Below are 21,076 nucleotides of genomic sequence, written 5' to 3'. Positions count from 1 at the left end.
CAATCTCGTCGAGTCTTTCAGCCATGTCGCTTCAGGAGGTGTTTGAGGATTTCAAGAAAAGCAAGGCTGTGCTGCAAAAAGTTCACCTTGATACAGTTAAATACTTCGATGAAATCGTTCAAAAGCTTTCTAGTAAAGGTACTGCAGATATTGCAGAAGAACTTCGCTACAAAACCTTACCCGTGCAAGCCTCTCCAGAGGAAGTGCAAGTGATGGCTCTAACAGTGGCAATGGCGGATGTTCATCTGGAGTTCGATAATACCCTTGCTGAGATGCTTTATACTGCTAAGGAGAAGAAGGAAGTCACCGATCTGTTTGATCAGGAGCCGGCACTCATTTTTGTAGGGCAAACCAACTGCGGAAAAAGCTCCATAATCAACGAGCTTCTGGGTTGTAAAGCGCTTCCTACATCAGACCAACCGAGCACCGCGAGAATTGTTCGCGTTTGCCACGCCGAGAAGCCTTACTGTCGCCTGGTTGACACAAATGGTAAAACCTTAGAAGAGATAAAGATGACAGGCAAAGATGGAAACAGAATCCCTCGAAAGAAGATCGAGCTCAAACCGAAAGATCGTAACGACCCTACTAAAGTGGGGGCTATCGTGGAGTCAGGCATAAATATCGACTTCTTGAAGTGCGGTGTAACCATCATAGACTCCCCTGGAAGAAATGAAAACGAAGCACTGGATAATTTGGTGAAAAAGCAGCTGGAAAATCCTCTGGCGTTTGTTATATACGTGGTGGATGGACATGATCTTTTTACAAAACAGGTAAGATATTTTGTCGTCAACATGATTCCTTGATCAGTTTTAATTTGTATTTCCGGATTGTATTAAGATCAGATTACACCGAGTGCTTTGTTTTGTGAGTCACTTGGCCTGGGTCTTTGAAATGTTGAAACGTGAATCAGTAAGTCAGAGTTGTTTGTTTATACGAAGCTGATAAGCAAAAGCTTGCTCCTTTTAAACAGCGTGGATTGAATTTACACGAAATCGCCAAAACGACGACGAAATATGCACCACAACATTAGCATTGTGTGCCTTTGGTTAACTTTACTCTGGCTGTTGCATTTATTGCGAAATAATTCTTAAGCGACTGTTGTACTGAAGAAGAAAAAAGGTATAAAATCAATCCATTTCAATTGCCAGATGTACAACATAACAGTTTCACTCCCTAAATCTCATTCATGGTTTTCCTTACTGTCTGCTATACAATTCTCATGATGTTGATTTGGAGAATTTAGCATTGGATCAAGTAATAATCCTCATCTGTTTGATGCTGTATTGATACTGCATAGAGAAATTCTGTCTTGGTCACTCATAGGAGTGAGTCAGTTAAGGATTAATTAATATTTGTTTTGGTCTCTTCAGTGATCGTTGTAATCTCTGCACTAATAATGCGTCGATCAATTCGAAGCTTCGGTATCCTCCTGCTGAGGAACCACCAGGCATTTGAATATTTGAGAATTGGCGTGTTAAAATTCCTGATCCACGGGCCAAAATTGTGTTCAAATGCCTTACCAAGCACAATTTTTTATCAAACGATTCCTTGCGTGATTTTGGTACCATTGTTGATTTTTTACGCTGGTGCGCATTACCTCATGATGCGAAAACTTACTTCTAAGCCATTTCTTCATTCCTCTGGCTAAAATTCGTCACCCCCACCCCAAGGCAAGTCTTCTAATTCCTCTCCCCAGGGTACGGATGACACTCAATGCCCGTGCATTGCCAAATCCAAATGCAGCAATGGCTAATCCATTCGCCATGTTTTCGGGATAGATGATGAGTAAAAGGAGTAGCTTACTAGTAATATTGTGGGGTTGTAAACAAAATAAAATAACTATGAGTCTGTCTAGCTATTACGTTTTGAACTGTGAGTAGATTTACAAGTAAAATATTGGATTATTCCCTCTCGATTTCCATGACATCTAGTTGTTAATAATGATTTTTCTTGACACAGTTTTATCACAGGCGTAACACTAACTTAATACCAATTTTTATTTGTTTCGTTGCCAGGATAGAGAGGTCCTTAGTGAAATGAAGTCTTCAGGAAACGATTTATCAATATTTTTCGTTGTTAGCAAACTGGAACCAGAAGATCGTACCGAATCATCAGATGAGGACGATGAACCAGGCGGCCACGCAGCATCAACGAAGGCGCGGAAAAAGGGAGAGCTCAAAGTACAGGAGAGAAAGAAAACACGCGTGTACGAGCGGCTTGTCAAAAACGGGCATTTTCCTTCTCAACTGTGCATGGATGAAAACGAGCGATTCCATGGTCTGTCAGCTTGGCGTATCCAACAATACCACGCTTCTAAGAAGAAAAATCCCAAAGCCTCTTTTGACGAGTATACAGATTATGTTGAAGCCTTTGAGAGATTTCAAAACAGCTTGAAGAAGTACGCTGAAGAATCTTTACGCGCAAGGGTAGAGAGCGTGTGCAAAACTCTCATTCGTGTTCTATCCAGATGCTTGGATTTCTTCATTCAGAAAGCCAACGTTTTGAAGAAGGGAAAAACGCAGATATTGAAGACGTTGGGAACATTTCTACGCGAGGAACAGCAAGTTCACGACAACATAATCCGCGACCTGGAGGATGAAAAGCGGGCCGAGGATATTCGAGACCTGCTCAGTGATGCCATGGAGGAAGCCAGGGGCGACATCCTTAAAGAGGCAGGAGATTTTGAATACGTTTTAGCCGAATTGACTATTCCGTCAAGTGGTCATGTAAAAGAGAAAGCAGCTGTGGCCCACTGCCAGGACCAGATTCGGTGTATGGTGGTGAATAAACTCCAAGGAGAGATCAAGCAAAGGTTAACGATGATGTTCCGCTCCAGAGATCTGTTTGTCGTTCACCTCAAAGACGGCATGGAGCAAATTCAAGGCGAGATTGCCGCAGACAGCGACATTCCATCAGCAGCGCTCGCTCTAGGCAATAGCCTTCTTTCTTCTTACGAAACTCAAATCACATTTTCACAACGCCACGGAGCAGCTGTCCGTTTCATAATGAAAGTAAGCGAGTGGTTCTACAAGGCGATTCGTAATCCGATCGACACAGTTGTCAAGACCATCACGGGAGAGGTTCAGGTTGGCTCCAAGGAATGGAAGGTGAAGGTTGCTTCAGAGGCCCTCAAGAAAGTAGATCCATCTCTCATGGCTAAGGAAATCGTCAGCAGCTTGAAACAGCACTTCTGTGACTGCCATCAAGAGTTTACCAGTGAAATAGGAAAAGTCCAAGACCTGTTCGATCGCGGAGAGACTATCAAAGATATGCAAAGGGAAACCATTCTTGGCTTTGCTCCCAATCTTGCGCTCCTTGAGATGCTGGCATATGGAGTCATGGACAGGTTCAAGTTTGGATTTCCAGCCGCGGGAGATCTCATTGGTTCAGGAGCGCAGGGTAGTGTCTTTGCTTGTAACAACATTAAAACTCCAGAAGGACGGCCCTGTGTTGTTAAGGTGGTAAAAGTCGCTACGGAGGAGGTGCTCAAGGATTTGACTCTGGAACTTCATAATACCAGGTAATATGCGATATAGGATGTTAACGTAACGTAACATTTTGATATAAGTCCGAAACGACGCGCGGTCTTAGGGGTCGATGGGTTCGTTTGGACTGATCGCTTGTGACGATACAGATTCGCGCGTATTTTGAGAAATAATCGATAAAGGCAAACAGGAATCCTTTTTTATTTTCCTTTTTCTCAAAGCTTTGTCGAAACATTTGGAGGATTAAGAAATTCTCGACAGTTATTCAAGCCCTCGTCTTTTTTTAATCCCAACTATTTACTAAATGAAGTTCTCCGTTTAAGGGCTCTCCAACATTCGAACATTCTACCTGTCTTGTGCACCGTAGTGGAGTCGAACCCTACTCGTGGCCTTTCTGTACAACTCGTCTCAGAGCGAATGAGATGCGATCTTCATGATGGTCTAAAAGATATACCCTCCATGAGAAAGAGACTTGAGATAGCTCTTGACGTTGCCAAAGCCTTGCAGTATCTTCATAGAGAAGATCTGATCCATCGCGATGTTAAAATGCAGAACGTCTTGGTGAGTACCGTGACCGAATGCTACCTGTTAGCCTTGACTGTAAAAAATGGGGCTGTAATGGGTGTTTAAGATGTAGGGCTGTGCTCAGGAGCTGCCGAGTTTTGGACCGAAAGGAAATATTATAATACATTATAATAATTTAATATATTAGAATAATATTAATATATATTATATTATAATAATATAATGGGGGGGAGTTTGGCTGTGTCACAATAAAATTTACTTCATCCTCCAATAAGGCTCTACGATTCCCTTCTCAGTGGTAGTTAAGTAGACGCCATTTTTTTTTTTTTTTTAGTGCCCCCTTTACCCTTTGTTAGCGATGGCTGATCCCTCTCCGTTCTTCCTGAAAACCATGTGACCCCCTCAAGACCCCTCCATCCCCCATCCCAAAATATCTTTCATTTCCGGCTAGTGTTGTTTTTGTTTTGTTTTGTTTTTTCCTTTAAATGCTTACAGTGTATACGGAAGTTATGATATACACATAGCTTACATTTGTAGACGAGCAAATTCGATTTTTTCCTTGTCTCTCCTTTCAGTTGGACGAGGAAAACAACGCCAAGTTAACTGATCTGGGTCTCTGTAAACCCGAGGGACTTATCAGTAACTCGTTGGTTGGTACTCCCATAAACATGGCGCCCGAAATGATCAAGCAACAGTACGACAAATCCATTGACGTGTACGCGTTCGGTATGTTGCTATGGCGAGTGTGCGAAGGCCAGGGAAACCAACCACAGAATATAAATCGCCACTTTCTACCTCTGGTTATGCTCATGATGAATGCCGTTGACAACAAGACACCAGAGAAGTTGGACGTCTTTCCAGAACACTGCTGGCAACTTATGCAAAAGTGCTGGAGTCAGGATCCCGAAGCAAGGCCATCATTTGACAGTGTGGTAAGGGATTTGGAATCGTACCTGGCAGAGATGTCGGATCAGCAGCAGTCGTAAGAGACACGATTGATTCTGCATCCATCTAAAGAAAAAACTTCATTCATCTCATTTACTTACTCGTAGAAAAGATATAAGGAACCGTAAATGCATTACGTATCCCGGTGTAAACGAGACCAACTCTACCTTCCGCACAGCTGGAGCTTAGCCATTTGTTGCAAAAAATTTTCAACGCAGTAGTTTCAATCTTAAATCAATAGGAATTTCCCTGGTGCGCCTTAATGTGTAAACACACACGACCAGAGCAAAATAGGAATAAGGAGCACGCTTGCGCAGTCACCTTTGATTACACGACTTCTCTTATAGTGTTAGTCATATTATGGTTATCTTTTGATCAACTTTTGAATTGTAACCCTTCAATAAAGCATTGCCTGCGGTTCGAATCTGGATATGGATGAATCCGACGATAAATAATAGTATAAATAATTTATTTCAACGTATATGTGCACGATCCTTCGCAGTAAAGCACTATTTAAGCAATAGTGAAAATCAGACCTGAAAAAAATTCAGGCCTGTACGGGATTCGAACCACTGACCTCTGCGATACTAGTGCAGCGCTCTACCGATTGAGCTAACAAGCCAACTGGGAGCAGGCCATCAAATTAATTCGACATAAACCCGTAGATGATAATTGTTTGATTTATCATCTACGGGTTTATGTCGAATTAATTTGATGGCCTGCTCCCAGTTGGCTTGTTAGCTCAATCGGTAGAGCGCTGCACTAGTATAGCAGAGGTCAGTGGTTCGAATCCCGTACAGGCCTGAATTTTTTTCACGTTTCATAACCGCAGTTCATATATATGTATTTCATATGTTTGTTGTTTAATTTATTTTAAGTCGATAACGTTGGAAGTGGTTGCCCAATCTTGCGAGCCAGTGGCTCACGTTAAAGACACTCGACTCCAGGTCGAATTGGAATTTGGAATGTTGGTTTTTGCGGAGGGTGGAAAACCGGAGGACCTGAAGAAAACCCTCGGAGCAAGGACGAGAACCAACAACAAACTCAGCCCATATGTGACGCCAGGTCCGGGAATCGAACCCAGGCCACAGTGGTAGGAGGCGAGCGCTCTCACCACTGCGCCATCCCTGCTCCCGATCTGACCGTTGGTTCAGAGTCACCGGCTTGCATTTGAGACAGAGGCATAAATTTGTCATATCTGGCAAATTTTTCACCTTTCCACTGCAATCATTGACTTAATTTTCATTTCCGGGATGAAGGGAGTCAGTACTAGCTATAGCGTCACTGAGTGATATAACCCTTTGCACCCTAACATAAGTGTCGATATTCTCCCTACTCTTTCCTATTTAATTCCTTCGTAAAATGACCGGGAGAATTCGTTTGACAATCAAAGCTTCTTAGGTTGGCGTTCGTTTCCATTATTCTCGTGATCCAGTGAGTAATTTCGCAGAATTACTGACAGTAATGAGAATTTAAATGTTAGTCACTATTTCGGTTAAAAGGTTGACTAAAGCTCCGTCGGTTATCACGAAAACGAGTTCGCCTGGTGAGGTGCATTTACTACCGTAGGATGTTTTTTGAGCGCTTAACTGCTGGGTTTGTAATACTGAAATATACCTGCAAAGTTAACACGTTAGTGCTGGATTCTGCTAGACCGAGGCTAACGCCTTACGACCGGTTTAGTCCCCCTCGTGCGACTCACGTGTGCTTCAAAAGTACGGCATTAGCACTGTAGTTCCTTTAAATAGAGGAACAGACGGGACGGTGGGGACTTCTGCTTGTAGTCTTCGACAACTAAACTAGTCACTGCATTTCCTTGAATAAGCGCTTATAAGAACGAGTCTGTCAGAATCAAACATCTTGGGAAATGACAATTTTCAACCCCCCTTCAAATTTTGCAAGCAGTTAGGCACTTAGGGGGGATGAACAAAAATGCCCTTTGTCAAGGTTGCAGCACTCTAGTTGCCATGGTAACAACGGCTGCTTGTTCGTCATTTTCGTAGAAAAACATCGCAAAAAAAGTGTAAAATGTTTATTTCTCTATCTCAAGCTAAATACAACTTTACAGATTGGTACTTCTAGCATACATAGTGACATTATTTGTCTTTACTTTGATGCCTTCAATTTTCCCTGGGAGTAAATGCAAGCACACCAATAGATTATTTATCTTGGTACAGTTTCGGTCGATTTTGCTGTAGGGTAAAACAGGGAAAACGTTTGTCTAAATTTCTCCAAAAGTACACCGATTCTGGACTGAAACTACGCACTTAGTTGGTTATAATATTCTAGTTTTTAAATATGTAAACATCTCTGCGGGCCGGCCTCTACTTTTCATAGCGGCAATTCGCGAACGAAGCTCAAAAATCAGATATTGCATAAATTGGCAGTGTTTACAACTAATGTTCTCAACAACAAAACCTTTCAGACCAATAAAAAGTACAAGACTTTGAAAGAATGTTATCTTCTATTATCTTCTAAACAATATAGCGAAGAGAAATCTCACCTATAGCTTTAATATTTAAAAAAAAAAATTATCAACCTTCATGGAGGACTACCCGACGTAACTACAAACATGTACCTTAAATCGTGTGCATATCATCCAGATTCCGAGTACTGTACCTTCTTTCACGGGAATTTGAGCAATCTGAAATCCTCTGACGATACACTGTTATACCTGTCTGTCATTTGAAACCTGTTAAATCAAGCTGGCTGATTTACACGAAACTATCCGTAACACCGGTCATTTGTCATAAACATGTACGTTATTACGATGGCGTGACGCTGGATTTCTCCATGAAGTTTCCATCAGGTCGTTCCAAAGAAGACGAGATATGGACATTTTTCGACATTTCAACAGATTTCCTCGCCTTCTAAAGTAAAAACAACCAAAAAAGAGAGAGGAAAACCGACAGAGCTGAATAATGTATGCGCATGCGCTAGGTTTTGCCGCGAAAACACGGACTTTGAGTCGTTCGCATGGTTGATTTCCTATTCTGTTGCTTCGAGGCATCGTTTTCCTTGCTGCTTTTCTTTTACAGAACAACCTCCAAAAACTTGGTACACTCCCTAAAAATTTTCAAAAATTTATTTTCTCCTTAAAACATCTAGAAATAGGAAAGTGCCTTCGACGAAAACGGAGTTCCTCGGTTTTAAAAGTCAGCCCTTATTATTTTCCGCTAATTTCGCTAAATTTTAAGACCAAGTACACTTGAGCCCGCGTTGTTGACCGCATACCTTCTGACGTAGATTTTCATTATTCAGCTCTGTCAGGAATACCTTGATTGAATGCTCATCAACACTGAGAGTGAGAGTATTAAATCACAACTTGTCAGCGGTAGAACTACATGTAAAATCCACCACTCGCGCGAAAATTATCGCGAAGTGGAGATTTTGAACAACTCGGTATTCCCGCATTACAACAAGTGGAACAGGGATTTTATCGCAGCCATTTTCCACAAATTTAGCTTTTTTCAGGGAATCTTTTGCATGCTTGAACGATACTTTGGCTTTGAGCCTTGAGATTTCTTTTTCTTGATGATAAAATGCTACAGTAAGTGCCTACAAATTACAAAGGTTCTTTTTTCGGTGTTGCATGGACTGAGGAGTACAGATGTGTCTCTGGTGAACCAACGAGCACAATATTCTCAGATGTTAGCTTGATAATCTCCACAGACTAACGTCATCGGAAAAAACGATCCCTTCTTTCACCTGGTGAGCCGGCCACCTCAAGGGGCAATAAAAGAGACCTTTGACTTCCTGACGTGTAAATCACCGGAAGATTGCGTTATATCCATATTTCTTTAAGGAGGGGGGCTTTGAGATTTTCGGTTTTGCGGCTTTGACTGTTTTTTGGATCGGTTTTTTGGTTTTTGGGCCTAAAAGGTTCGATTTTCCAGTTTTGATGTTCAGAGCGGTTGGCGAATTTTACGTGTTTTTGCATTCGGTTTTCGGTTTTCACGAAAACTCTGATGCGGTTTTCGGTTTTTCTTTTTTGACCCCTTTAAAGGTGAAACTGTAGCGGTTTTCGGTTTTGTTGCCTTTTTCCGTCGGTGTTTCTGTTTTGGAGGCTTTTTTTTCCGGTTTTGCGGTTTCCCAGAGGCCCCAATGCCCCCCTCTTTAAGCTTAGAAAAGAAATCGTGACAAAATCGCTGTTCGTTTTCCTGAAGAGCCTGAAGTAATCCAGATTACATATCACCATGGGGAGTTCATTCCAGTTACGAGTTGCGCTTTGCGTGTGGATAATGAGTAGCTTAGAAGGTGGAATTATGACATTATTATTTCATTTAATCTTTTATTTCGAATTTTGTTTGGATTTTTCCCAGATCAAGACGTGGAAGGAAACATTGACTGACTCGATTGCACTGCGGTGGTGATAAGTCTCTCGTTAATATATCTTATGCAAATTTTCTGACAATTTTCTAACAGTTTTTAGATGATTCGAAATATCTCAGTTCCTGTCACTCAGAAATGACATCCGCTCGAAGAAGAGGCAATATATCGTACAAATTTCTATTGTGGAAACTGGGTTTTACATGTAGTACGACCGCTGGTCATGTTAAAACGCAGACTGCAGACCGTGCAGACTGTGCAGACTGGAATTTTTTTTGTATCTTTTCAGCTTTTTCACTTTTTTTAAATTCTTGTTTACACCTTTTCCTTACTCTTTTAGTAACGTTGGAACAGCGTCAAGTTTTTGGACACCACATAACGGTAGTTTCACGAGGTTGTTTCGAGCTTAGGTTACCTAGCAACAATTTGGACGAAATCCCAAGGTTCAAAGTTATCGAGCACGTGGTGAGACGGAGATCGACGAGGGAAGGTTTAGGGTGCTTACCATTTGTAAGAAAAATCCGATCGGTGTGACCGTGGCATAAAGGTAAGGGAGTTTCCGAATTCATGGACCAACCGAATGAGATTGAGCTTACCATTTATCCATCAGGTGTTTCGTCCCGCTCCAACTGGAGCCGGAAACACGTCTGCGTTCCACGGCGGGAAAATTTGACAATATGGCGGACCAAAGCTTCATTGTAGTACATGAGCTAACAGAAGATTTTGACTTAGAAAACGTGCTTTTCGAGGGCTGCCTACCCTTTGGTCTTTGTTCGGCCCCCGAGGAGTTCCAGCGAAGGCTTAACCACGCACTTGACGGCCTGACGGGTGTATTAACCATTCATGATGATATCTTGATTTTTAGGCGAGGGGTCTACATTAGAAGAAGCACTGACAGATCATGACAACAATTTCCCTCCTTAATGCGAAGGTGCCGGGAGCAGAACATTAACGTGAACCAGGACAAGGTGAATCTGCGACGCAAAGGAGTCCCATTTATGGGTCATGTGATTTCGGAGAAGGGTCTCCAAGCAGATCCCGCATAAGTTAAGGCAGTGTTAGAAATGCCCACGCCATCTGATGTGGTCAGTGTTCGAAGGTTTATTGGATTCACAAATTATCTTAGCAAGTTTCTGCCTCGACTAAGGGATGCATTGGAGCCCCTCCGTAAGCTCACTTCACCAGATGCAGAATGGTTGTGGACTGACATACCTGACAGTGCTGTCAGACAAGTGAAGCTGTTGGTCACAAAGGTACCTGTCCTCAAATTTTTCGACTCAACAGGGAGCCTCACCTTACAGTGCGATGCATCAGATAAAGGACTGGGTGCCATCCTACTTAAGAAAGGTCAGCCTACTGCCTATGCGAGCCGTGCGTTAACCTATGCAGAGTCTCAGTACGTCCAGATTGAGAAGCAACTTTTGGCGGTCGTTTATGGTTCGGAAAGGTTTCATACTTACACTTACGGAAGAGAAGTGTTCGTAGAATCAGACCCCAAGCCTCTGGAAGTTATTTTCAAGAAGCCACTGCATCGAGCTCCGAAGAGGCTTCAGCGCATGCTCATGCGAGTTTAGTTGTATAACGTCAGCCTTGCCAACTAGAAGGGCTCCACCATGTATCTGGCCGACACCCTAAGTCGCGCTTATTTACCCTACGATGGAAGCCAGGGTATCGCTTCAGAGATTGAGAGCATTAACATGACGCAGCACATCCGTTTGAAGCCGAGTACGCTTCAAGAAATTAAAGACCACACGCAGAAGGACGACAGCCTTCTAGAACTGATTAAAGTTATCAAGGCTGGTTGGCCTGAAACTAAAGGAGAGTTGTTTCATCTGATGTTGCCCTTCTTTGACGTTCGAGATGAGTTGAGCGTCTGCGATGGTATTGTCATTAGAGGAGAAAGAGTGGTGGTCCCAAAGTCGCTGCCTCGAGACATGTTGTATCGTCTGCATTATGCTCATAGTGGAGTTGTAAGCACCCTTTTGCTCGCTAGAGAAAGCGTATACTGGCCAGGAATGAGCGTTGAAATCAAGCAGTTTATTGAAATGTGTGATGTCTGCAGGGCGTTTGACCGGAAGCAGCCCAAGGAGACTCTCATTCCTCATGAAGTTCCCGACCGGCCATGGGCGAAAGTCGGAGTTGACTTGTTCACTTACAGGGGTCGAAACTATCTCATTTGTGTTGACTACTATTCTTCGTTCTGGGAAATCGATTGCCTTGACAAAACTACCTCGGGGGCGGTAGTACAGAAGTTAAAGTCGCACTTTGCAAGGCACGGAATCCTGGAGACGTGTGTATCAGACAACGGTCCTTAGTTTACATCGACTGAATTTAAGGAATTTAGCCGCCAGTGGAACTTTGTGCATGTAACGAGTTCGCTAGCTTATCCGCAAAGTAACGGAAAGGTAGAAGCGGCTGTTAAATCAGCTAAAAATGTTATGAGGAGGTCAAGAAAAGCCAGAACAGACCCATATCTCGCTCTCCTAGAATACAGAAACACGCCCAGTCAAGGATTGGACACCAGTCCCGTGCAGCGGTTGATGTCAAGGCGAACAAGAGCACAACTACCCATCATTCCTAAGCTTCTCAGGCCAGTTGTCCAGCCCAAGATCCATCAAGAAGCTTCTCGCCAAGAAAGAACGACGAGTCCTTACTTACAATAGGGGGGGCTAAGGATCTGGGAGCACTTAGAAGTGGAGATACAGTGCGACTCTTGCCGTCTGGAAATTCTAGTAAAAAAGCTGTGAAAGCCAAGGTTGAAAGTGTGTTGGCACTCGATCCTTCGAGGTGGCGACCGAAGATGGAGCCAGATATCCTCGAAATCGCCGTCACCTGAGGAAAACAAAGGAGGCCTGCCGAAGTTCAAGATCTGCTTTAGTGGCTGAAGAAGGCGTTTAGCAATCGGATCAACAGTCGATATCCTTACCCGAACACGCACAGACCGGTCATGAGCTCTCCGCGCCGTGTATGCGGACAACCGTACCCGGTGGTCAAGTAGATGCGACCATGGAGCATCCAATGACATCTCGGCAACAGGAGCCACTTGTTCAGCCTAGTGGGTCACCTGTACAAGGCCCAACAACGCGATCAGGCAGAGTTGTTAAGAAGCCAGCTTATTTAAGGGATTATGTTACTGGGATGTAACCAGCGTCGAAGCTTTCTACGCTTCACAAACTTTGAACAGTTGAACTCACTCACGTTGTCTGTTAGTATGTTTTTTGTTTATCCTGTTTCTCTTTGATTTATTTTATTTTTTATTTTATTTTATAAGGAAAAGGATGTAACAATAGGCATTGTTTAGTAGTAGCCTCTTTTGAGTGTTCAAACTTAAGGGACGGACGTTTGTAATAACTAGGCAGTTGGTGTAACACTTGATGGGAGACATTAAAACGATTCTTTCGTAACTAAACAACAATGATGGTGGTAATGACAATGGTATTGCAGAACGAAATGACAGATTAGCCCAACAGAAGAGAAATAATTTGAAGGCTGTTATATATGCTAACCGCATCTAACAGAACCATCAATTAATCAGCTATATGCAAGGGGAGCTGCTAAAGCAAAGGGAATAGGTGGAAATCTTGGGTTAGAGTCCACTCCTGCCCTAACTAGAGTAGTTTGACAGATATTTTTTCAGAAAACTCAACTTCATGAAATTTTACAAAGCTTTATCATAAAATAATGAAATGCAGAGTTGTTTGCCCCCCCTACCCTCTTCTGAATATCACCAGTCCGTTGTGACTGTGTGGTGATAATAAATATGGGACATCAGATAATGAAATGTAAAATTTAATTATCTCTTTCCTTTGTCAAGTAAATTAAAGTCATTGATATTCGTAATCTTAGTAGCTATACAAAAATACAGCTTATTACTTATTCATTGATTCAAATGTTTGCAATATTAAAACTTTGAAAAACACAACATGCCACAGTAGAATGCCTTTGTTTTGAAAAACAGTGCTTTGGTTAATAATGGAAACTAAACAACAAAGTCTTCAAATAAATGTTTTAAATAACAAATTTAGACTGGCAGAGAAAAACTTTGACATCAGTGATATCAGTGTTTCAATTTAAAAGACAACAATGACCTGTGCTTTGTAAGAAATTTCCAATTTCAATAGTAAACTTAAAATAAATTTGCTACAGGTAGTGCTTATTTATTTTTAAACAATTCCAGGAAATGAGAATAAAATTATTTTTACTCATCTTTCATACTTTGCATTAAAGCTAATTTCTCTGCCTCCACTTTTTCCCTCTTCTCACTGTAAGAATGAAGGAATTGCCCAACAGAAGAGAAATAATGAAGACAAGAATGTAAGAATGAAGGAATTGCAGCATTTCAGCTGCAGATGAATTGCTCTTCCTTTTCCTGGTTGGAAGCTTTGCTTTTTTCTTTTTCTTCTGGTTTTCGTCTCCTGATTCATCATTACCTGACTCGTCTGAATGATCTTCAAAATGATAGTCACCATCCCTGTCACACTGGTTTGTGCTACTTGAACTAGAGGAAGAGGTGTCAAAGGTAAATGCCAGACTCATCTTTGGACTCGACCCCATGCACTCACTCATATCATCATGAAACTTCCATGATTCTCGAGGTTTTCCTGTTTGTTTGTTATTGTCTTCTATTTCCTTTTGCTTGATCTCTAGTTTGGACCATTTTCGAAGGCATTGATCAGCCGTTACTCTTTCCTCGGAGATCGAGTTCAATTCCGAGGAAATTTTGGCAAAAACTTCATTCTTCGTACGCGTGGTCTTTCCTTTCCCTAAAAGGTGGTTAAATTTTGAGTACGACGATATCAACAGGGAAACACGTCTGTCTTCCCATCTTACAAGTAACTTGTGGCTCTCAGCACTTACATTATCGGGTGAGACAACTTCAGGTGTTACAGTCTCTTCGGCCTGCATCAAGGCTAAACCGCAAATATCTTCCCCCACAATATCTTCAGACTCTGGAAAAAAAAAAAACTAATGTCACGTGTTAAATATCGCGGGGAAACTCCACTCGTATTGCTTTGTTTGATTATTCGGTATGTACCCTCGAAATGCATTTGAGAAAGAAGCGAACGTTTTCACCTTGGGACGTAGGAATGTGGCACTGATGGTTCAACATGTCAGCCATGGTGGCTGACGAAAACATACATGCTGCACATTGGTACAGCGAAGAGACTGACGCCATCTTTCAGGACGAAGGCAACCCAAGCGGAAAGGCCTGGAAAAGGAATTTTATGACCTTCCGTTCCGAATGGAAAAAGAGAAGTACCTCTGAAGGTACTCCACAATTTCCGAAAGGAATTTCCGGAAAATTACCTCACCATTTGACTTCAAACCGAACATTTCCGAATTTTTTGGCCAAATGGTAAGCATCGTTAGTCTCCCTCGCAGCCGGTTTTAGGGTCGTCACGCAACGCTCCTCCCCATCAACGGCTACTCACGAGAGAGACACATTCCTTTCTCTTTCTTATTAAAAACCAATAGAATGCACGTTGAGATACAATGAAATATATGAAGTTCATATATTTTGAACTGCGGTATTAGATACATATGATGCACGATCCTCGCAGTAGATAGCGCCATTTAAGCAATAGCGAAAATCAGACCTGAAAAAAATCAGGCCTGTACGGGACTCGAACCACTTACCTCTGCGATACTAGTGCAGCGCTCTACCAATTGAGCTAACAAGCCAGTTGGCTTGTTAGCTCAATTGGTAGAGCGCTGCACTAGTATCGCAGAGGTCAGTGGTTCGAATCCGGTACAGGCCCGATTTTTTTCAGGTCTGATTTTCGCTATTGCTTAAATAGCGCTATCTACTGCGAGGATCGTGCATCATATGTAGAATGCACGTTATTGTTATCGGCTACACCAATAAAATTCCTTCTTAGATTTGCTGGGCGCGCGAAACAAAAACAGATACACACGTGCGCGGTCTTGCCCAAGTGGAAGATGAATGTTACTCCATAAAAGATATTGAATAGTGATACAAATTGCTTTATTTGTTCAGCTACAATCACTTCTAAACAACGTGTTCGTGTTTTTAAATTTTGTAGTACGGGAAGAAGCTCTGTTGACCTTCAAAGACTTATAAACAAGGCACTGGACATCGATGTAAATGTTTACTCTGATTCGGACGTTGCAGTGTGAATTAAATGCTACAAGTCTTCGATGAAATACCAAAAACGCGGAAGAACATGTCAGAGAGATGAAGACTGAGCTCAAGTCTCCTTATTCAGAGAGTGGCAAACATTTGAAACGATTACTGCGCACCGAAAATATAAATCAATTAACACCTGTCGGTGGGACATCCGTCAAAAAACATCTTTCATTTGTAAGTTTAAATGAATTTCCTACGACTTCTTCCAACTTAACTCCCTCGAGTTCAACCTTACCAAGGCTCACTAAACCACAAGGTTGTTTATTTGACAATGGCACGTTTTCACTCGTACGAAGCGCTTTTGCCGCCCAATTTGTCACATTGAGTCCAAAGATAAAACAAACAAATCAGCCAAAAAATGAAACAAGACGAAGGTCGTCGCTGAGTATCCCAGTAAGACCATGAACAAGACCCTGTCTGACGATATGGAACCAATTCTAAAAGCTTTGGCTCACGGTTCACCCTCACGAATTACAAAAAAGTTTAAAGTTTGCTTTCAAGTAATGGAGAGGGACTTGGACCAGATTTCCAGAATATGGAAGCCTGTTTCTTATTGGTCAATTTCAGGGAAAGGAATGTGTCTCTCTCGTGAGCAGCCGTTAGTGGGGAGGAGCGTTGCGTGACGACCCTAAAAACGGCTGCGAGGGAGACGGGAGGGTTGTACTGATTTGAATTTTCCCTTGTGATGAGATGAATTTTTTAGCTTTGTCATATACTTTTGTTAACTCTTTATTTCTGTATTGAAGATGGAAACCAGTGACAGATTTAGTGGTAAGAAATGGGCTGCGTGGACGAAGCAAATATTTATCAGGATCTTCACAACACGACCCAACGAACTTTACAGTAAATAAAGTGCTGCAAGCTAAAATCGACTTTTATTCGGAAATAAGATCGTACCCATACATTTGCACGCCTTTTTTCTGATAGGACATTGCCTTAAAGATGAAACAATGATTTCTACATTTCGTGGAAGCTAAGACTTTTCTAAGACTTTTCATCAAAAATTAATGATAAGTGTAGTAAAACTAAAGAAAGCGTGACTAGCGCATTGAAACGTGACCTGTCATCCTAAGTTTAAGAGTAGATCAATAGTCTACCAGGTTATTGTAAAGCAGAAATATGATCCTTGTAACATGCAAAAATGTGCAAAGTGTAATCTTAACAAAGCAGGATTTACTTAGGGACGAACAAAACATTATGCTCGCGTTCGAATTGAGGTGTTTACTTGAAAGGAAACTACATGCCTTCCCTCGCATATCTAATCACGTAAAAACTAGCCACCAATATGTATATAAGCACTTTGATTCAGCAAATAAAGTTTCACGTGATCAGGACTAGAGTGTGAGCGAGTCCGGACTCTTCGTTGAGGACCCAAAAACCGGCCAAGTCTAGTAAACAAGCAGTCGGCACTTATCTGTTGGCCACGAAACCTTCCCTGTTGTAAAAATAAGAAAATATATATATAATCACGGGTGTACTGTATCGAAGGGTGAAGTAGTAAGTAACCAAAAATTCCCCCGTCTCCACTGTCTGCAGGGTGTGGACAAAACCTGGCCTAGGCCATGGCCTACCCTGTGGCCTACCCTGTGGCCTACCCTGTGGCCTACCCTGTGGCCTACCATGTGGCCTACCATGTGGCCTACCCTGTGGCCTACACTGTGGCCTACCCTGTGGCCTACACTGTGGCCTACCCTGTGGCCTACCCTGTGGCCTACCCTGTGGCCTACACTGTGGCTTACCCTGTGGCCTACACTGTGGCCTACCCTGTGGCCTACCCTGTGGCCTACCCTGTGGCCTACCCTATGGTCTACCCTGTGGCCTACCCTGTGGCCTACCCTGTGGCCTACCCTGTGGCCTACCATGTGGCCTACCATGTGGCCTACCCTGTGGCCTACCCTGTGGCCTACCCTGTGGCCTACACTGTGGCCTACCCTGTGGCCTACCCTGTGGCCTACCCTGTGGCCTACCCTGTGGCCTACCCTGTGGCCTACCCTGTGGCCTACCCTGTGGCCTACCCTGTGGCCTACCCTGTGGCCTACCCTGTGGCCTACCCTGTGGCCTACCCTATGGCCTACCCTATGGCCTACCGGTGGTCAGATTTTAAAGAACATAAAAATAAAATCAGTAAGAGTCGAACGAATACGCTGTTGTACAATTATCTTTCTCTGAAAAGGGTATACTAAGAGGTCGCTAACACGATTTCCAACGTCCGAGGGAACGAAACACTGCAAATATCACAGCACGCAACCATAACGGTAGGTTAACGGGGAAGGGAGAAGAGGGGCCAAGAATATTGCGTGGTCGCAGAGGATATGCAAAGCGGCGGCTTTATGATGCAGGCTGTCAGTTCGTAACATATAGTGGAGTGCTGGTGTAAAAATGTAATTAATAAACGGCGTTATATCTGAGAGCATACATATCCAGGTAAGAAAACGCATATCCAGGTGCAGTCGAAAACAACTTTAGCTCCTTGAGTGCTCTCCAAACTTCCAAAATGCATGCAAACTCGATAACTGTATACGCACAGCTAAAAGCCGCATGCATGAACACATCAGACACAACTTGTGTTTGCAGAAAGAGTTTTATCATTATTTTGTCGGGTTTCCGAGGTAATCGCGATCTACCCAAAAACTATGAATGAAAAACAAAGTAAAAACGACCAAGGGATGTTTCGAGATCAAATCTTTTTCATAGAATTGTAAATTTGCTAATAGGAAGCAAAAATGAACGAATTTCCTGCATACACGAGACTTCAACATGCTTGGATTTTTCATCACTAGAATTTACGGCCAGAAAATTTCGTAAGTTTGTGATGGAATTTCTGAAATCGTACGATTTTAAAATTAAAATCTTCTATTGAAGTATACTTTAAGGAAATATTAATCTGCGCCGTATGTTATAATAATTGTTACTTCACTCAGGAATCCCGGAACTCAGTAAACGACGTTTTTTTCTCGGACACAAAGCCCTAAATGTAGTTTTTAAATTCCTTTATACAGATCGAAAACAATCAACTTAAGGAGACGAAATGTTCAGATCATTGGTCCTGTTAAGTTCAGCTTTCCTGCCGTTTATGGTTTTCATAACCGGGGAAACAGGTGGGTCCAAAGACAATTTTTAATTAAAATGTGATGTGAAGAGTTTACTTTGTATTCCATCACGTAAATATCTGAAAGAAAATCATTGGCTCACGAAAACGATCAATGAAATTGCGCACAGTTGCAGTTTAAGGTCGCGATATAAATTTCAAATTTTGTCAGTTATTCGTTAGAAATGAAAGACCTTTAACAAATTGCTTAAAACTACTGGTAAAGGGATGAAGCTCCACCTTTTCTTTGCTAGAAACTGGTAGCCATGATTTAATTAGAAGGCATCCCTTGGAGTAAAGTCGATGCACCGCAGGAGCTTACTCTAAGAGCTTCCCGCGGCAAACTAACATCAATTTTTTTTTTCACTAATGTTTTTACTCGCGTTAAGGACTTCGCCGAAAAGGAGGGACTCCTCGTTGTCTAGATGTTTTGTTTTTTTGTGTGTGTGTCATGAGCGTGTGACAAAAAAAAAATCAAATCCTCACAAAGAATCAAACCTTAGACCTGCGGATTCAGCGCTCCGATGCTTGAGACCACATCTCTAGACCAAAATTGAATATTTTCGTCTGTTTTGGGGTACTTTTTGAGATTCGATGAAACTGTTTTTCCAATTGTCATTTCGACTAATATCATTGGTCTTCTTATGATATAGAATTGAAATGTCAAAATTTTGGATCGTTGTTTATTTTCGCTTGGTGAACGAACTCTGTTGTAAACCAGACATTCGACAATGTTCGTTCAAATATTCTTGGTCGATTCAATTTTTTTTTTTGCAGTAGTGAACGTAAATGATCCAATTACCCCGGAACAGTACCAAGCAGGGATTGTCAGAGCAGGATTTTCTACGAATTGGTTCAAAACGAAGACGCCGATGAAAAAGTACTGGGAACGGAACATCAGAGACGTCCATGAAAAAGGCTTTAGCAACTTAAGACTTCGATGCAGGGCAGATCTCTATTCATATGACTACTCTACCGTCAAATTCAAACGGTTTCTTAGCGACCTGACGACCGTTGTCGACCATTGTCTGAAACATGATGTGATTCCAATCATCTCCTGGGTTCACCATCAAGCAGAGGCCTGCGCCATGGAAAAGGACTTTAAAGCCTACGTGAATTGGTGGACAGCGGTAGCACGGCAGTTAAAGGACAAGGACTATAGACTGAGTTTTAATCTTTTTACAGAACTAGGAAAAGACACTTGCAAACGAAATAACAAAAATGACGAGAGTCTTCGCCAGAATACCGAGAAATATAACCGATGGACCATGAACGTGACGCACGAAATCCGACGTACAGGTGGGAACAACCCTCAGCGTATTCTGATTTTGGGATCTCCCGGAAAAACTGCCGAGGACTTATCTAAAATTGATTCAAAAATCTATGAAAATGATAAGTATATGATGGCTGAGTGGCATCTTTATGCCTCTGGTCCAAACAAAGTGCTTGGTTCCCAGAAGTACTGGAGCAGTGACGGCAGTTCTGAAGGCCAAAACAATGTCAAAACTGCAATTAAACACGCAACTGATTATCAAAAGGGGGAAAACGGTTTGCTGACATATCTCGGAGCGTGGATGCCGCAAGATAACGCAAATGGTTTGATAACGGAATCGGAAGCCATCAACTTTGCCCGTTTCTTTGTTTCCGAGCTGCACAACGTTAACATACCATGGTCTTTGAACGTTCTGGATCGCTACTATGATACCAAAAAGAGAAAATGGCTGACGGGGAACCAGACGATAAAAGGGCAAGCACTAAATATGTCCAGGATTTTGGACAATATTCGTGAAGTAATGCCATAAATCTGAAAATAAAGATATAGACGAGTCTAGGTTAGTAATCGTCTGCGCATTAAATATAACTGGAATAGTCATGGTTTCAGTGTTTATAACAGGATTGTTACTAGAATGAGGTCAAATATATTAAAAACCTAACTCGGAGGAAACTACTGTTCTTTCTCTCTGTGCTATGGTCCCTTCAGTATGGGTTAGATCCTTTATGTCCATTAGCGTCAATCACGAAATCCGCATCATCGATCATTTGGGTTGAGAAGTCATGACATAGCGTAAAATAGCTCTGACTGTGGGGTTGATGAAAGGGATGGAAAAATAACTCGTTATGAGACATCTATCATTTGCATTATTGTAACTTGTTGGGGTTTTCTTCCGCACTAAACAAAATGCGAGAAAACCTAATAAGATATTTTAGCGGAACAGAGATGGGAATTATCTCACAAACGTGATGCTTTAAAGTATGAAGGTAGATCCTGGACAAAATGTTCGATTTTAACCTTGGAAATTCCCTATCCTCTTTTAAAAGAATGGCATGAAATTGTACAAGAAAAAAACGTGCTGTTGCGTGACATATTCGAAGTAAGTTTTTTCGCATACATGAGCTCCCGTTCCAAACCGCTGACTGTCACGGATTTCTGGCCATGAAGGTTTCCAGCAATGCTATCCTTTTAAAAATCTGACCACCGGTAGGCCACAGGGTAGGCCACAGGGTAGGCCACAGGGTAGGCCACAGGGTAGGCCACAGGGTAGGCCATAGGGTAGG

At 42.2% G+C, this 21,076-nt stretch overlaps 3 protein-coding genes across 7 annotated transcripts; all 3 read left to right on the top strand.

The window, feature by feature from the left end:
* Positions 1-5,379, top strand: LOC111331723 (dual serine/threonine and tyrosine protein kinase). Its single transcript, XM_022936895.2, has 4 exons — positions 1-770; positions 2,016-3,520; positions 3,809-4,046; positions 4,586-5,379. The coding sequence occupies exons 1-4, from the start codon at positions 24-26 to the stop codon at positions 4,994-4,996; spliced, it is 2,901 nt and encodes a 966-aa protein (XP_022792630.2). The 5' UTR covers positions 1-23; the 3' UTR covers positions 4,997-5,379.
* Positions 5,380-10,897: 5,518 nt separating this feature from the next.
* LOC111330343 (uncharacterized protein K02A2.6) lies at positions 10,898-11,599 on the top strand. The gene has a single exon (XM_022935185.2). It carries the CDS (start codon positions 10,898-10,900, stop codon positions 11,597-11,599), a length of 702 nt encoding a protein of 233 aa, XP_022790920.2.
* Positions 11,600-17,546: 5,947 nt separating this feature from the next.
* Positions 17,547-20,465, top strand: LOC111331712 (uncharacterized). Of its 5 annotated transcripts, none has more exons than XM_088728050.1 (3): positions 17,547-17,687; positions 18,432-18,530; positions 19,301-20,465. In XM_088728050.1, the coding sequence occupies exons 2-3, from the start codon at positions 18,461-18,463 to the stop codon at positions 20,320-20,322; spliced, it is 1,092 nt and encodes a 363-aa protein (XP_088584176.1). In that variant the 5' UTR covers positions 17,547-17,687; positions 18,432-18,460; the 3' UTR covers positions 20,323-20,465. The 5 variants fall into 5 exon arrangements, with proteins under 5 accessions (XP_088584176.1, XP_088584174.1, XP_088584175.1 ...); XM_088728048.1 differs by having other exon boundaries at positions 19,298-20,465; XM_088728049.1 differs by lacking the exon at positions 17,547-17,687 and adding an exon at positions 17,827-17,856 and having other exon boundaries at positions 19,298-20,465.
* The last annotated feature ends 611 nt before the right edge of the window (positions 20,466-21,076 follow it).

Source organism: Stylophora pistillata, chromosome 7 (genome assembly GCF_964205215.1).
Source record: "Stylophora pistillata chromosome 7, jaStyPist1.2, whole genome shotgun sequence".
Taxonomy (NCBI): domain Eukaryota; kingdom Metazoa; phylum Cnidaria; class Anthozoa; order Scleractinia; family Pocilloporidae; genus Stylophora; species Stylophora pistillata.
This window is presented reverse-complemented; position numbering and strand designations above follow the sequence as displayed.

What these genes read in the sequence shown, in the direction of transcription:
- LOC111331723 (XM_022936895.2), top strand. Translation starts at nt 24, where the DNA reads ATGTCGCTTCAGGAGGTGTTTGAGGATTTCAAGAAAAGCAAGGCTGTG. An exon ending in ATGATCTTTTTACAAAACAG is followed by an intron (nt 771 to 2,015) that starts GTAAGATATTTT and finishes TTTCGTTGCCAG; the next exon opens with GATAGAGAGGTCCTTAGTGA. An exon ending in CTGGAACTTCATAATACCAG is followed by an intron (nt 3,521 to 3,808) that starts GTAATATGCGAT and finishes TCTCCGTTTAAG; the next exon opens with GGCTCTCCAACATTCGAACA.
- LOC111330343 (XM_022935185.2), top strand. Translation starts at nt 10,898, where the DNA reads ATGTATCTGGCCGACACCCTAAGTCGCGCTTATTTACCCTACGATGGA.
- LOC111331712 (XM_088728048.1), top strand. Translation starts at nt 18,461, where the DNA reads ATGTTCAGATCATTGGTCCTGTTAAGTTCAGCTTTCCTGCCGTTTATG. An exon ending in TTTCATAACCGGGGAAACAG is followed by an intron (nt 18,531 to 19,297) that starts GTGGGTCCAAAG and finishes TTTTTTTTGCAG; the next exon opens with TAGTGAACGTAAATGATCCA.